This window comes from Lolium perenne, chromosome 2, assembly GCF_019359855.2.
Source record: "Lolium perenne isolate Kyuss_39 chromosome 2, Kyuss_2.0, whole genome shotgun sequence".
NCBI lineage: Eukaryota > Viridiplantae > Streptophyta > Magnoliopsida > Poales > Poaceae > Lolium > Lolium perenne.
This window is the reverse complement of record NC_067245.2, coordinates 281,305,876-281,322,072: the sequence shown is the minus strand read 5'-3', so window position 1 is coordinate 281,322,072 and position 16,197 is coordinate 281,305,876. Positions and strand designations below refer to the sequence as shown.

The 16,197-nt window shown below is 42.6% G+C and overlaps 1 protein-coding gene across 1 annotated transcript in view; it reads left to right on the top strand.

The window, feature by feature from the left end:
* Positions 1 to 16,197, top strand: part of LOC139835821 (uncharacterized) — a 42,608-nt gene that overhangs the window by 25,986 nt on the left and 425 nt on the right. Inside the window, exon 4 of the mRNA XM_071825692.1 lies at positions 16,071 to 16,142. Within this exon, the coding sequence (XP_071681793.1) occupies positions 16,071 to 16,142 (72 nt within the window). The remainder of the gene's footprint in view (positions 1 to 16,070; positions 16,143 to 16,197) is intronic.

The window sequence follows — 16,197 nt, the reverse complement described above, 5'->3', positions numbered from 1 at the left end:
CTCATTCCTTACCACTTCCTTCATCTTCGGAATTAGACGACGCTGAGGTTCAACAACAGGCTTTGCATCATCTTCCATATTAATAGCATGTTGGCATATAGAAGGAGAAATCCCCTTCAAATCATCAAGAGTGTAGCCAATAGCGCCTCGATGCTTCTTCAATATTTCCAATAACCTTTCTTCCTCAATCTCTGAAAGCTTAGAACTAATAATAACAGGATATATTTTCTTATCATCAATATGAGCATATTTAAGATTATCAGGTAAAGGCTTTAAATCAAAAACAGGATCTTCCTTTGGTGGCGGTGTTGTACCCAAATCTTCCACCGGTAAATCATGCTTGAGAATAGGTTGGCGAAGAAAAATTTCCTCAAGCTCATCTCTTTCTTTCCTAAAAATTTCGCTCTCGCTATCCTCCAAATGTTGCTGCAAAGGATTATTAGGAACAAGAACAATAGATGCACATTGCTCCATTTTAAAATCATTACTAGGCAAATCAGCTTTATAAGGAGTTTTAGTAAATTTAGAGAAGTTAAACTCATAAGATTCACCAGCAAATTTAGTCAAAATTTTCTCTTTCTTGCAATCTATAATAGCTCCACAAGTATTTAGAAAAGGTCTACCAAAAATAATAGGACAATAATCACTAGCAGCAGAACCAAGTACCAAAAAGTCAGCAGGATATTTAATCTTACCGCATAAAACTTCCACATCTCGAACAATACCAATTGGAGAAATAGTTTCTCTATTAGCCAGCTGAATAACCACATCAATATCTTCAAGTTCACAAGAATCAATTTCGTGCATAATCTCCGTGTAAAGCTCATACGGAATAGCACTAACACTTGCACCAATATCACATAATCCATAATAGCAATGATCACCAATTCTAACAGATAGCATAGGAACACTAGCTTGTTTGGGTTTATTAGGATGTGAAACAATATGTGAAGCATCTTCACAGAAAATAATATGACCATCCTCCACATTTTCAGTCACAAGATCTTTAACTATTGCAACAGCAGGTTCAACTTTTATTTGTTCTTCAGGTTCTACAGGTTTCTTTTCACTTTTATGAACCGCACTATTTATAACAGAGTACTCCTTCATTTTAGCAGGGAAAGGAGTTTTTTCAATATAAACTTCAGGAATAACATGATCAGCAGTTTCAACTACAACGCATTTATTAATAGATGAATCAATTTTATCTTTATACGGTTCATGATACTTATCAAAATTCTTCTTTGGCAATTCATAATGAGAGGCAAAAGCTTTATAAAGATTTACAGCAACTTGAGAATCAAGACCATATATAGCACTCATATTAAGAAATTTATCAGTATCCATAAAAGCTTCAATGCATTTATAATCATAAATTATACCTGATTCTCTATCCTTGTCGTTCTCCCAACCTTCAGTATTTTCTTGGATCCGATCAAGAAGGTCCCTTTTAAACTCTTCTTTGTTGCGTGTAAATGATCCAGAACAAGAAGTATCCAGCAAGGTCTTGTCTTGAAAAGAAAGTCTTGCATAGAAATTATCAATAATAACATTACCAGGAAGCTCATGAATGGGGCATTTGAGCATTAAAGACTTCAATCTCCCCCAAGCTTGGGCAATACTCTCTCCATCATGAGGCCAAAAATTATATATGCGATTCCGATCTTTATGAATTTCACTTGGAGGATAGAACTTAGAATAAAACCGGGGCACAATATCATTCCATTCAAGAGAATCCCCATTATCCAGTAATTTATACCAATGCGCCGCTTTACTGCACAGCGATAAAGAGAATAGTTTCTTCCTCACTTCATCCATAGCAATACCTGCACATTTGAATAACCCGCATAATTCATGCAAAAACAGTAAATGATCACCGGGATGGACAGTTCCATCCCCTTCATAGCGGTTATCCATAACACGTTCAATAATTTTCATAGGTATTTTATATGGTATTACTTCCTCACCTGGCGCTTCATCCACTACCGTTGCAGTAGTAGTAGATTTCCCAAATAGAAATTGAAGAGAAGATCTCTCCATAATGACTTATAGCAGCAGGCAGAAATAAAATCAGCACAACAGTAAAGGTTTTCCTTACCAATTCCACTTACCAATAGCGCTTCACTCCCCGGCAACGGCGCCAGAAAATAGTCTTGATGGCCCACAAGTATAGGGGGTGTATCGTAGTATCTTCGATAAGTAAGAATGTCGATCCCAACGAAGAGCAGAAGGTGTTGACAAGCAGTTTCGATGAAGGATTCACTGTAAATGCTCACAGACAAGTAATCAGGGGGGTTTGATGTAACAGTTGAATAATGTACGAGTATGTAAAGTGCGAGAGTAATAATTGCAGCGAGTGGCCCAATCCTTTTTAGCACAAAGGACAAGCCGGTTTGTTTACTTATAATGACCAAACGTTCTTGAGGACACACGGGATTTTAGTCTAGTGCTTTCGCTACATACGGCTAAATAATCTTCATTGTTGTGATAAGTGTTGTGTGGGTGAACCTATGCTAATGTACCGCCCTTCCTAGGACTAATACATACTTGTGATTATACCCCTTGCAAGCATCCGCAACTACAAGAAAGTAATTAAGAAATAAATCTAACCACAGCCTTAAACTCTGAGATCATGCGATCCCTCCTGCATCGATATACCAACGGGGGTTTAGGTTTCTGTCACTCCGGCAACCCCACAATTGGCAAACGAATACAAGATGCATTCCCCTAGGCCCATAAATGGTGAAGTGTCATGTAGTCGACGTTCACATGACACCACTAGAAGAATAACACCACAACTTAAATATCACACCATTGAATATTACTCATCCATAGTTCACTACTAACATTTAGACTTCACCCATGTCCTCAAGAACTAAACGAACTACTCACGAGACATCATACGGAACATGATCAGAGGTGATATGATGATGAATAACAATCTGAACATAAACTTGGTTCAATGGTTTCACTCAATAGCATCAACAACAAGTAGAAATCGATACCGGGAAAGTTTCCCCTATCAAACAATCAAGATCAAACCCAAATTGCTATGGCGGTGACGGTGTCCAGCGGTGATGACGGCGGTGATGATGGTGGAGATGATGATGATGGTGATGACGATGATGTCCAGCTCGATGACGGTGACGATGGCGTCGATTTCCCCCTCCCGGAGGGAATTTCCCCGGCGGATTCCTGCCCGCCGGAGAGCTCTTTTCTCTCTGGTGTTCTCCGCCCCGCAGAGGCGGCTGTAACTCTTCGCGAGGTACCCTCTGTGGCTTAGGTCTTCGGGACGAAGGGTTTGGCGAAGAAAAGGAGGCGAAAGGGGTCGTGGGCCCTCCACACCACAGGCCGGCGCGGCCAGGGCCTGGGCCGCGCCGCCCTAGGGTGTGGGCCCACCCTGGCTGCTCCTGGCTCCTCCTTCTGGCTTCCTTCGTCATCTTGAAAAATAGGATTTTTGGTATAATTTCCTTCCAGAGTTGATCTTCCGAAATATTGCGTTCTGACGGTGCTTTTTCCAGCAGAATCCTGGCTCCGGTGTTCGATCCTCCAATAACGATGAAACATGCAAAATAGATGAAATAACATAAGTAATGTGTCCCAATATGAAATATATCAATGAATAACAGCAAATTATGATATAAAATAGTGATGCAAATTGGACGTATCAGGCCGCTAACTAAAGCCATGATCCATGGTGGAAGTTTCAGTTTTGGACATATATCCTCAATCTCAAATGAGAAAATTATTAATTGTTGTTACATGCTTATGCATAAAAGAGGAGTCCATTATCTGTTGTCTATGTTGTCCCGGTATGGATGTCTAAGTTGAGAATAATCAATAGCGAGAAATCCAATGCGAGCTTTCTCCTTAGACCTTTGTACAGGCGGCATAGAGGTACCCCTTTGTGACACTTGGTAAAAACATGTGCATTGTGATGATCCGGTAGTCCAAGCTAATTAGGACAAGGTGCGGGCACTATTAGTACACTATGCATGAGGCTTGCAACTTGTAAGATATAATTTACATGATACATATGCTTTATTACTACCGTTGACAAAATTGTTTCATGTTTTCAAAATCAAAGCTCTAGCACAAATATAGCAATCGATGCTTTTCCTCTATGGAGGACCACTCTTTTACTTTCAATGTTGAGTCAGTTCACCTATTTCTCTCCACCTCAAGAAGCAAACACTTGTGTGAACTGTGCATTGATTCCTACATACTTGTATATTGCACTTATTATATTACTCTATGTTGACAAATATCCATGAGATATATATGTTACAAGTTGAAAGCAACCGCTGAAACTTAATCTTCCTTTGTGTTGCTTCAATGCCTTTACTTTGAATTATTGCTTTATGAGTTAACTCTTATGCAAGACTTATTGATGCTTGTCTTGAAGTGCTATTCATGAAAAGTCTTTGCTTTATGATTCATTTGTTTACTCATGTCATTACCATTGTCTTGGATTGCTGCATTCACTACATATGCTTTACAAATAGTATGATCAAGATTATGATGGCATGTCACTCCAGAAATTATCTTTGTTATCGTTTTACCTGCTCGGGACGAGCAGAACTAAGCTTGGGGATGCTGATACGTCTCCGACGTATCGATAATTTCTTATGTTCCATGCCACATTATTGATGTTATCTACATGTTTTATGCACACTTTATGTCATATTCGTGCATTTTCTGGAACTAACCTATTAACAAGATGCCGAAGTGCCAGTTCCTGTTTTCTGCTGTTTTTGGTTTCAGAAATCCTAGTAACGAAATATTCTCGGAATCGGACGAAATCAACGCCAAAGATCTTAGAATCCCCGGAAGCATCCAGAACACACCAGAGAGGTCAGAGGGGGGCCACAGGCCCACCAAACTACAGGCTGGCGCGGCCAGAGGGGGGGCCGCGCCGCCCTATAGTTTGGCCCCCCTGTCAGCCCTCCTGCGCCGCCTCTTCGCCTATATAAAGCCCCTGGATCAGAAACCCTGAGGCGTTCGACGAAACCACGAAACCTTCCGAGCCGCCGCCATCGCGAAGCCAAGATCCTGGGGACAGGAGTCTCTGTTCCGGCACGCCGCCGAACGGGGAAGTGCCCCGGAAGGCTTCTCCATCGACACCGCTGCCATCTCCACCGCCATCTTCATCACCGCTGCTGCTCCCATGAGGAGGGAGTAGTTCTCCATCGAGGCTCGGGGCTGTACCGGTAGCTATGTGGTTCATCTCTCTCCTATGTACCTCAATACAATGATCTCATGAGCTGCTTTACATGATTGAGATTCATATGAGTTTGTATCACAATTTATCTATGTGCTACTCTAGCAAAGTTATTAAAGTAGTTCTATTCCTCCTGCACGTGTGTAAAGGTGACAGTGTGTGCACCGTGTTAGTACTTGGTTTATGCTATGATCATGATCTCTTGTAGATTGCGAAGTTAACTATTGCTATGATAATATTGATGTGATCTATTCCTCCTACATATGCATGAAGGTGACAGTGTGCATGCTATGCTAGTACTTGGTTTAGTCTTTTGATCTATCTTACACTAAAGGTTACTAAAATATGAACAAATTGTGGAGCTTGTTAACTCCGGCATTGAGGGTTCGTGTAATCCTACGCAATGTGTTCATCATCCAACAAAAGTGTAGAGTATGCATTTATCTATTCTGTTATGTGATCAATGTTGAGAGTGTCCACTAGTGAAAGTCTAATCCCTAGGCCTTGTTCCTGAATACTGCTGAGTTACTACTGCTTGTTTACTGTTTTACTGCGTTACTACTGCTGCAATACTACCACCATCAACTACACACCAGCAAGCTATTTTCTGGCACCGTTGCTACTGCTCATATATATTCATACCACCTGTATTTCACTATCTCTTCGCCGAACTAGTGCACCTATTAGGTGTGTTGGGGACACAAGAGACTTCTTGCTTTGTGGTTGCAGGGTTGCATGAGAGGGATATCTTTGACCTCTTCCTCCCTGAGTTCGATAAACCTTGGGTATCCACTTAAGGGAAACTTGCTGCTGTTCTACAAACCTCTGCTCTTGGAGGCCCAACACTGTCTACAGGAAAGGAGGGGGAACGTAGACATCAGCGTCTCTGGAAGGTTTTCCGTATCGTGGCTCTCGGTACTGGGGGTTTCGCGACGGAGGCTATTTGTAGGCGGAAGGGCAGGTCAAGAGGCGGCACGGGGGCCCCACACCACAGGGCCGCGCGGCCAAGGGGGGGGCCGCGCCGCCCTAGGGTGTGGCCCCCTCGTGGCCCCTCTTCGTCTCCTCTTCGGACTTCTGGAAGCTTCGTGGCAAAATAGGACCCTGGACGTTGATTTCGTCCAATTCCGAGAATATTTCGTTACTAGTATTTCTGAAACCAAAAATAGCAGAAAATAGCAACTGGCACTTCGGCATCTTGTTAATAGGTTAGTTCCAGAAAATGCACGAATATGACATAAAGTGTGCATAAAACATGTAGATAACATCAATAATGTGGCATGGAACATAAGAAATTATCGATACATCGGAGACGTATCAGCATCCCCAAGCTTAGTTCTGCTCGTCCCGAGCAGGTAAAACGATAACACAGATAATTTCTGGAGTGACATGCCATCATAACCTTGATCATACTATTTGTAAAGCATATGTAGTGAATGCAGCGATCAAAACAATGTATATGACATGAGTAAACAAGTGAATCATATAGCAAAGACTTTTCATGAATAGCACTTCAAGACAAGCATCAATAAGTCTCGCATAAGAGTTAACTCATAAAGCAATAATTTAAAGTAAAGGCATTGAAGCAACACAAAGGAAGATTAAGTTTCAGCGGTTGCTTTCAACTTGTAACATGTATATCTCATGGATATTGTCAACATAGAGTAATATAATAAGTGCAATAAGCAAGTATGTAGGAATCAATGCACAGTTCACACAAGTGTTTGCTTCTTGAGGTGGAGAGAAATAGGTGAACTGACTCAACATTGAAAGTAAAAGAATGGTCCTTCAAAGAGGAAAAGCATCGATTGCTATATTTGTGCTAGAGCTTTGATTTTGAAAACATGAAACAATTTTGTCAACGGTAGTAATAAAGCATATGTATCATGTAAATTATATCTTATAAGTTGCAAGCCTCATGCATAGTATACTAATAGTGCCCGCACCTTGTCCTAATTAGCTTGGACTACCGGATCATCACAATGCACATGTTTTTACCAAGTGTCACAAAGGGGTACCTCTATGCCGCCTGTACAAAGGTCTAAGGAGAAAGCTCGCATTGGATTTCTCGCTATTGATTATTCTCAACTTAGACATTCATACCGGGACAACATAGACAACAGATAATGGACTCCTCTTTTATGCATAAGCATGTAACAACAATTAATAATTTTCTCATTTGAGATTGAGGATATATGTCCAAAACTGAAACTTCCACCATGGATCATGGCTTTAGTTAGCGGCCCAATGTTCTTCTCTAACAATATGCATGCTTAACCATAAGGTGGTAGATCTCTCTTACTTCAGACAAGACGGACATGCATAGCAACTCACATGAAATTCAACAAAGAGTAGTTGATGGCGTCCCCAGTGAACATGGTTATCGCACAACAAGCAACTTAATAAGAGATAAAGTGCATAAGTACATATTCAATACCACAATAGTTTTTAAGCTATTTGTCCCATGAGCTATATATTGCAAAGGTGAATGATGGAATTTTAAAGGTAGCACTCAAGCAATTTACTTTGGAATGGCGGAAAATACCATGTAGTAGGTAGGTATGGTGGACACAAATGGCATAGTGGTTGGCTCGAGAATTTTGGATGCATGAGAAGTATTCCCTCTCGATACAAGGTTTAGGCTAGCAAGGCTTATTTGAAACAAACATAAGGATGAACCGGTGCAGCAAAACTCACATAAAAGACATATTGAAAACATTATAAGACTCTACACCGTCTTCCTTGTTGTTCAAACTCAATACTAAAAATTATCTAGACCTTAGAGAAACCAAATATGCAAACCAAATTTTAGCATGCTCTATGTATTTCTTCATTAATGGGTGCAAAGCATATGATGCAAGAGCTTAATCATGAGCACAACAATTGCCAAGTATCACATTACCCAAGACATTAATAGCAATTACTACATGTATCATTTTCCAATTCCAACCATATAACAATTTAACGAAGGAGAAACTTCGCCATGAATACTATGAGTAGAAACCAAGGACATACTTGTCCATATGCTACAGCGGAGCGTGTCTCTCTCCCATAAAGTGAATGCTAGGATCCATTTTATTCAAACAAAACAAAAACAAAAACAAACCGACGCTCCAAGCAAAGCACATAAGATGTGATGGAATAAAAATATAGTTTCAGGGGAGGAACCTGATAATGTTGTTGATGAAGAAGGGGATGCCTTGGGCATCCCCAAGCTTAGACGCTTGAGTCTTCTTAGAATATGCAGGGGTGAACCACCGGGGCATCCCCAAGCTTAGAGCTTTCACTCTCCTTGATCATGTTGCATCATACTCCTCTCTTGATCCTTGAAAACTTCCTCCACACCAAACTCGAAACAACTCATTAGAGGGTTAGTGCACAATAAAAATTAACATATTCAGAGGTGACACAATCATTCTTAACACTTCTGGACATTGCATAAAGCTACTGGACATTAATGGATCAAAGAAATTCATCCAACATAGCAAAAGAGGTAATGCGAAATAAAAGGCAGAATCTGTCAAAACAGAACAGTTCGTATTGACGAATTTTAAAATGGCACCAGACTTGCTCAAATGAAAATGCTCAAATTGAATGAAAGTTGCGTACATATCTGAGGATCATGCAGGTAAATTGGCTTAATTTTCTGAGCTACCTACAGGGAGGTAGACCCAGATTCGTGACAGCAAAGAAATCTGGAACTGCGCAGTAATCCAAATCTAGTACTTACTTTACTATCAAAGACTTTACTTGGCACAACAAAACTCAAAACTAAGATAAGGAGAGGTTGCTACAGTAGTAAACAACTTACAAGACACAAAATAAAAACAAAGTACTGTAGGTAAAAACATGGGTTGTCTCCCATAAGCGCTTTTCTTTAACGCCTTTCAGCTAGGCGCAGAAAGTGTGTATCAAGTATTATCAAGAGACGAAGTGTCAACATCATAATTTGTTCTAATAATAGAATCAAAAGGTAACTTCATTCTCTTTCTAGGGAAGTGTTCCATACCTTTCTTGAGAGGAGATTGATATTTTATATTACCTTCCTTCATATCAATGATAGCACCAACAGTTCGAAGAAAAGGTCTTCCCAATATAATGGGACAAGATGCATTGCATTCAATATCCAAGATAACAAAATCAACGGGGACAAGGTTATTGTTAACGGTAATGCGAACATTATCAACTTTCCCCAAAGGTTTCTTTGTAGAATGATCAGCAAGATTAACATCCAAATAACAATTTTTCAGCGGTGGCAAGTCAAGCATATTATAAATTTTCTTAGGCATAACGGAAATACTTGCACCAAGATCACATAAAGCATTACAATCAAAATCTTTAACCTTCATCTTAATGATGGGCTCCCAACCATCCTCTAGCTTTTTAGGAATAGAGGCTTCGCGCTCTAGTTTCTCTTCTCTAGCTTTTATGAGAGCATTTGTAATATGTTGCGTGAAAGCTAAATTTATAGCACTAGCATTAGGACTTTTAGCAAGTTTTTGCAAGAACTTTATAACTTCAGAGATGTGGCAATCATCAAAATTCAAACCATTATAATCTAAAGCAATGGGATCATCATCCCCAATGTTGGAAAAAATTTCAGCAGCTTTATCACAGGCAGTTTCAGCAGTTTTAGCAGTTTCAGGCAGTTTTTCGCGCTTTGCATTAGAAGTGAAAACATTGCTAACACCAATTCTTTTATTAGTAATAGTAGGAGGTGCAGCAACATGTGTAGCATTAGCATTACTAGTGGTGGTGATGGTCCAAACTTTAGCTACATTCTTCTCTTTAGCTAGTTTTTCATTTTCTTCTCTATCCCACCTAGCACGCAGTTCAACCATTAATCTTATATTCTCATTAATTCTAACTTGGATGGCATTTGCTGTAGTAACAATTTTGTTATGATGATTTTCATTAGGCAAAACTTTCGATTTCAAAAGATCAACATCAGCAGCAAGACTATCGACTTTAGAAGCAAGTATATCAATTTTCCCAAGCTTTTCTTCAACAGATTTGTTAAAAGCAGTTTGTGTACTAATAAATTCTTTAAGCATGGCTTCAAGTCCAGGGGGTGAACTCCTATTATTGTTGTAAGAATTCCCATAAGAATTACCATAGCCGTTGCCATTATTATAAGGATATGGCCTATAGTTGTTACTAGAATTGTTCCGGTAAGCATTGTTGTTGAAATTATTATTTTTAATGAAGTTTACATCAACATGTTCTTCTTGTGCAACCAATGAAGCTAATGGAACATTATTAGGATCAATATTAGTCCTATCATTCACAAGCATAGACATAATAGCATCAATCTTATCACTCAAGGAAGAGGTTTCTTCGACAGAATTTACCTTCTTACCTTGTGGAGCTCTTTCCTTGTGCCATTCAGAGTAGTTGATCATCATATTATCAAGAAGCTTTGTTGCTTCACCAAGAGTGATGGACATAAAGGTACCTCCAGCAGCTGAATCCAATAAATTCCGTGAAGAAAAATTTAGTCCTGCATAAAAGGTTTGGATGATCATCCAAGTAGTCAGTCCATGGGTTGGGCAATTTTTAACCAAAGATTTCATTCTTTCCCAAGCTTGAGCAACATGTTCAGTATCTAATTGTTTAAAATTCATTATGCTACTCCTCAAAGATATAATTTTAGCAGGGGGATAATATCTACCAATAAAAGCATCCTTGCATTTAGTCCATGAATCAATACTATTCTTAGGCAGAGATAGCAACCAATCTTTAGCTCTTCCTCTTAATGAGAAAGGGAACAATTTTAATTTTATAATGTCACCATCTACATCCTTATACTTTTGCATTTCACATAATTCAACAAAATTATTGAGATGGGCAGCAGCATCATCAGAACTAACACCAGAAAATTGCTCTCGCATAACAAGATTCAGTAAAGCAGGTTTAATTTCAAAGAATTCCGCTGTAGTAGCAGGTGGAGCAATAGGTGTGCATAAGAAATCATTATTATTTGTGGTTGTGAAGTCACACAACTTAGTATTTTCAGGGTTGGCCATTTTAGCAACAGCAAATAAAGCAAACTAGATAAAGTAAATGCAAGTAACTAATTTTTTTGTGTTTTCGATATAGCAAACAAGATAGCAAATAAAGTAAAACTAGCAACTAATTTTTTTGTATTTTGATTTAGTGCAGCAAACAAAGTAGTAAATAAAACTAAGCAAGACAAAAACAAAGTAAAGAGATTGAGAAGTGGAGACTCCCCTTGCAGCGTGTCTTGATCTCCCCGGCAACGGCGCCAGAAAAAGCTGCTTGATACGCGTTCAACACGCTTCCGTTGGGAACCCCAAGAGGAAGGTGTGATGCGTACAGCGGCAAGTTTCCCTCAGTATGAAACCAAGGTTATCGAACCAGTAGGAGCCAAGAAGCACGTTGAAGGTTGATGGCGGCGGGATGTAGTGCGGCGCAACACCAGGGATTCCGGCGCCAACGTGGAACCTGCACAACACAACCAAAGTACTTTGCCCCAACGAAACAGTGAGGTTGTCAATCTCACCGGCTTGCTGTAACAAATGATTAACCGTATTGTGTGGAAGATGATTGTTTGCAGAAAACAGTAGAACAAGTATTGCAGTAGATTGTATTTCAGTAAAGAGAATTGGACCGGGGTCCACAGTTCACTAGAGGTGTCTCTCCCATAAGATAAACAGCATGTTGGGTGAACAAATTACAGTTGGGCAATTGACAAATAAAGAGGGCATGACCATGCACATACATATCATGATGAGTATAGTGAGATTTAATTGGGCATTACGACAAAGTACATAGACCGCCATCCAACTGCATCTATGCCTAAAAAGTCCACCTTCAGGTTATCATCCGAACCCCCTCCAGTATTAAGTTGCAAAGCAACAGACAATTGCATTAAGTATGGTGCGTAATGTAATCAACAACTACATCCTTAGACATAGCATCAATGTTTTATCCCTAGTTGCAACAGCACAACACTACCTTAGAACTTTCTGTCACTGTCCCAGGTGTCAATGCAGGCATGAACCCACTATCGAGCATAAATACTCCCTCTTGGAGTTACAAGCATCTACTTGGCCATAGCATCTACTAGTAACGGAGAGCATGCAAGATCATAAACAACACATAGATATAACTTTGATAATCAACATAACAAGTATTCTCTATTCATCGGATCCCAACAAACGCAACATATAGAATTACAGATAGATGATCTTGATCATGTTAGGCAGCTCACAAGATCCGACAATGATAGCACAATGGGGAGAAGACAACCATCTAGCTACTGCTATGGACCCATAGTCCAGGGGTAGACTACTCACACATCACTCCGGAGGCGACCATGGCGGCGTAGAGTCCTCCGGGAGATGAATCCCCTCTCCGGCAGGGTGCCGGAGGTGATCTCCTGGATCCCCCGAGATGGGATCAGCGGCGGCGGCGTCTCTGGAAGGTTTTCCGTATCGTGGCTCTCGGTACTGGGGGTTTCGCGACGGAGGCTATTTGTAGGCGGAAGGGCAGGTCAAGAGGCGGCACGGGGGCCCCACACCACAGGGCCGCGCGGCCAAGGGGGGGCCGCGCCGCCCTAGGGTGTGGCCCCCTCGTGGCCCCTCTTCGTCTCCTCTTCGGACTTCTGGAAGCTTCGTGGCAAAATAGGACCCTGGGCGTTGATTTCGTCCAATTCCGAGAATATTTCGTTACTAGGATTTCTGAAACCAAAAACAGCAGAAACAAAGAATCGGCACTTCGGCATCTTGTTAATAGGTTAGTTCCAGAAAATGCACGAATATGACATAAAGTGTGCATAAAACATGTAGATAACATCAATAATGTGGCATGGAACATAAGAAATTATCGATACGTCGGAGACGTATCAGGCGGCGTAGCAAACCCGGAACCTGGCGGCGCGATCCTCTCCTTTCGTCCTAGCCTCGGCATCGCTGGGCCAGCGATGATGGAGACGGATCCCGCACTGCTCCTCCTCAAGGTTTGGGACCACGGCACCAAGGGCGGCGGCCCTGGATGGCGGTGGCGCCGTCGACCTGGTGGCAGGTGGCGGGCGTGGTCCTAGGGTCTCTCTTGCGTGAAGAGGAAGACCTACCGGAGGCCTGGACTCGTGATCTAGCCGGAGTGTTGAGTTCCGGAAGGCTCCGCCGGCGAATGTAACAGTGCTTTGTGCCTGGAGTTTGCTGGATCGGTGGTATTCGGTCGTGCGCACCCATGCTTTTATTCCGACCGATTGGTTCTGGAGGGAGCGGCGCGAAGCTCTTTTTCTGTGTTGACATCAAGTGACTATGGATCCATGATGAAAGTCGGAAGAAGAGAAGTACATGAAGGCCGGAGGGGAGGACTAGCTAAGGGAGGTTCAAGTCTTCGCGCTGTTGAGGGACTTGCTTGGTGTTCCGGGCCTCACAACAGCGGTATGATAGTGGAGGCGACAACACATGTGAAGTTCAGAGTCCTACCTTTCAGGGTGAAATCCCAATGTCTGGCCTTAACTGGTTGTGCCTGGCAATGACCTTGTTGGAGGCATTGTTTTGAGAGTGGGGACTATCTTCAGGGTGAAAACCTTAGATCGTTGATCGGGCGACGACGGTGTTAGAGCACTGTTCCCTTCTTAGAGGCGTCGTTTTTGGAGAGTCTGTATTTCAGGTGTTGTCTTGGCGGTGGTTGTATTGTTGTTGTTAGGCCCGAGATGCTGTAGCGGGACTTTTATTTCTTAGTTTTCTTTTCCTTTTTTTTAGCTGTGTGCATCCGTAGTGCCATTAGGGTGGTGCGTTGTTGCAGAGGCTGGGTGTATTTGATATCTTTTTTATATTAATATATTCCCTTTATCGAAAAATGTACGTATCTACTTGCTAGTACTAGCAGCTTGATGCACCCATACCTCTCTGTTGTCATAACCTGCATGCACAATGTTTCCGCTGAAAGATCTTGTTCTATTTTGCCATTGCCAAGCAAATCTACCTAAAAGAAACATAACTAATAGTTTGATCAAGATTTTATAGGTGATTCTTTTAACTGCAAATTTGAGAGATTCATAACCCATGCATGCTTTTACGAGCAGGATAGATTATGTGCATTTACCTTGTTTATTTGGGCAATAAGATAATACAGATTATGGCAATGAGTTCCTCTCTGTCTCCATCGTGTTCACAACATTTGTCTTCTGCACTCTGATCCATCTTCCTTAGAGCATGTCTAACAGGCCCCGTATTTTTTCGCCCCTTAAAACGCGAGTAGAGGGCCCTGTATTCGTTTTTCACCGGCCAAAAACGCGTCCAATCTAGCAGAACCTGTAAACTCACCCTGTAAAATGGAATATTCCCAAAATATGCCGAATCGAAAAAAAAACTCCCCTCATCTTCTTCCTCTAGCCAACTCCCGGCCTGCCACCGTGCTCTCCCGCCCCGCCCCCGGCCGCCCTCTCCTCGCCCCGCCCCCGGCCGCCCTCTCCTCGCCCCGCTCCGGCCCCGGCCGCGCCGCCTCCGGCCGCCCTCGCCCCGCCCGCTCCCGACCGCGCCGCCCTCGCCCTGCTCCGGCCATGGCCGCGCCGCCCCCGGCCGCCCTCGCCTCGCCCCGCCCCGGCCCCGGCCGCGCCGCTCGCCTCGCCTCGCCGCCCCGCTCCCGACCGCGCCGCCCTCGCCTGCCCCGGCCATGGCTGCGCCGCCCCGGCCGCCCTCGCTCCGGCCAGCCCCGCCCCGCTCCGGCCGTGCTCGCGCCGCCCCCGGCCGTGCTCGCGTCGGCCCGGCGGCGCTCGCGCCGGCCCCGGCGGCGCTCGCCCAGCCCCGCCCCGGCTGCAGTTCGCCGGAATTTAGCCGGATTCCGGCGAGGCAAATCGCGAAATGGTTAGATTTTCTGAAATTTCAGCCCGCCACGAGTGGGGGGTTGGCCCTGTATTTGCTCTCCCACCCCGTACAAGTAAGGGGCGAAGACCCGCCCCGTAATCGAAAACAGCAAAAATCGAAGCGGGGACCGTTTTTACGGGGTCTGCTAGACGGCCGGGTAGAGCTCAAACCCGTATTCTGGCAGTTATTATACGGGTTTGGGTGTTTTACGGGATCTGTTAGACCTGCTCTTAGTTTGCCTTAATAGACCTAAGCACCAATTACTCTCTTCCTTGGTCCAAATGATTTTCGTATTCTCTACCCTTCCTACTGTACATTGTAACTCTCATTACTTGCATCTGCATTATTGGTTCCCTTTTCTGCCTCGCCAAGTCCTTCTGGTCTGAATTGCCTACTTTCTGGCTGATCCCTCCATATTCTGTAGCACTGCCATCTTCTCAAGATTCTCATCCTTATCTTGCATTTCTTGTATTTCATTAGTTCAGCAGTTGAGGGAATGATCAAACTTTGTCACGGCGCATTGTCTCGCATTGTCTTTCTTCAACTGTTTCCAGCCATTCTAGATATCCCTGGTCCTTTTTATGCATCTTTACTTAACCTTTATGTGCACTTAGATTCATCTGTGATTGAATTGCAGGTAGCACTTGCGCTGCAATTCTTAGCACACAGAGAGATTAACAGGGCATGATACGCTTGTTTTAGGATGGGGATAACTAAATTGTATTTTCCTTTTCTTTTTTGGTTTGGGAAAGAGATTAAGAATTTCTCGTGTAATTTCCTTGGAAACAAAAAGGAATACTGCTGACATTATACTTCGTACACAGCCTAAGCTTCTAGTACGATGACCTAAGCTATATGGATATTCAACAGAAGTTGTTACTATTGCATATTGATCAACCTAATTTTTCTAAGCTACTTGTCTGAAAGATAGATAAAAGAAGGCTGATTAAGTAGTTTGCTCAAAGCATGTGCTCTGCTGAATACGTTCTATTTATTTCTTGTGTTTTCAGATGAGCCAGTTACTGAAGGCTACATTTTTCATGGTTTCCGTCTTGGGTGGGGTACTCGTCGTGATGGCAGATGTACGTCTCTCTCTCTCTTGAATGAAGTATACCTACATATATATATATCATGTTG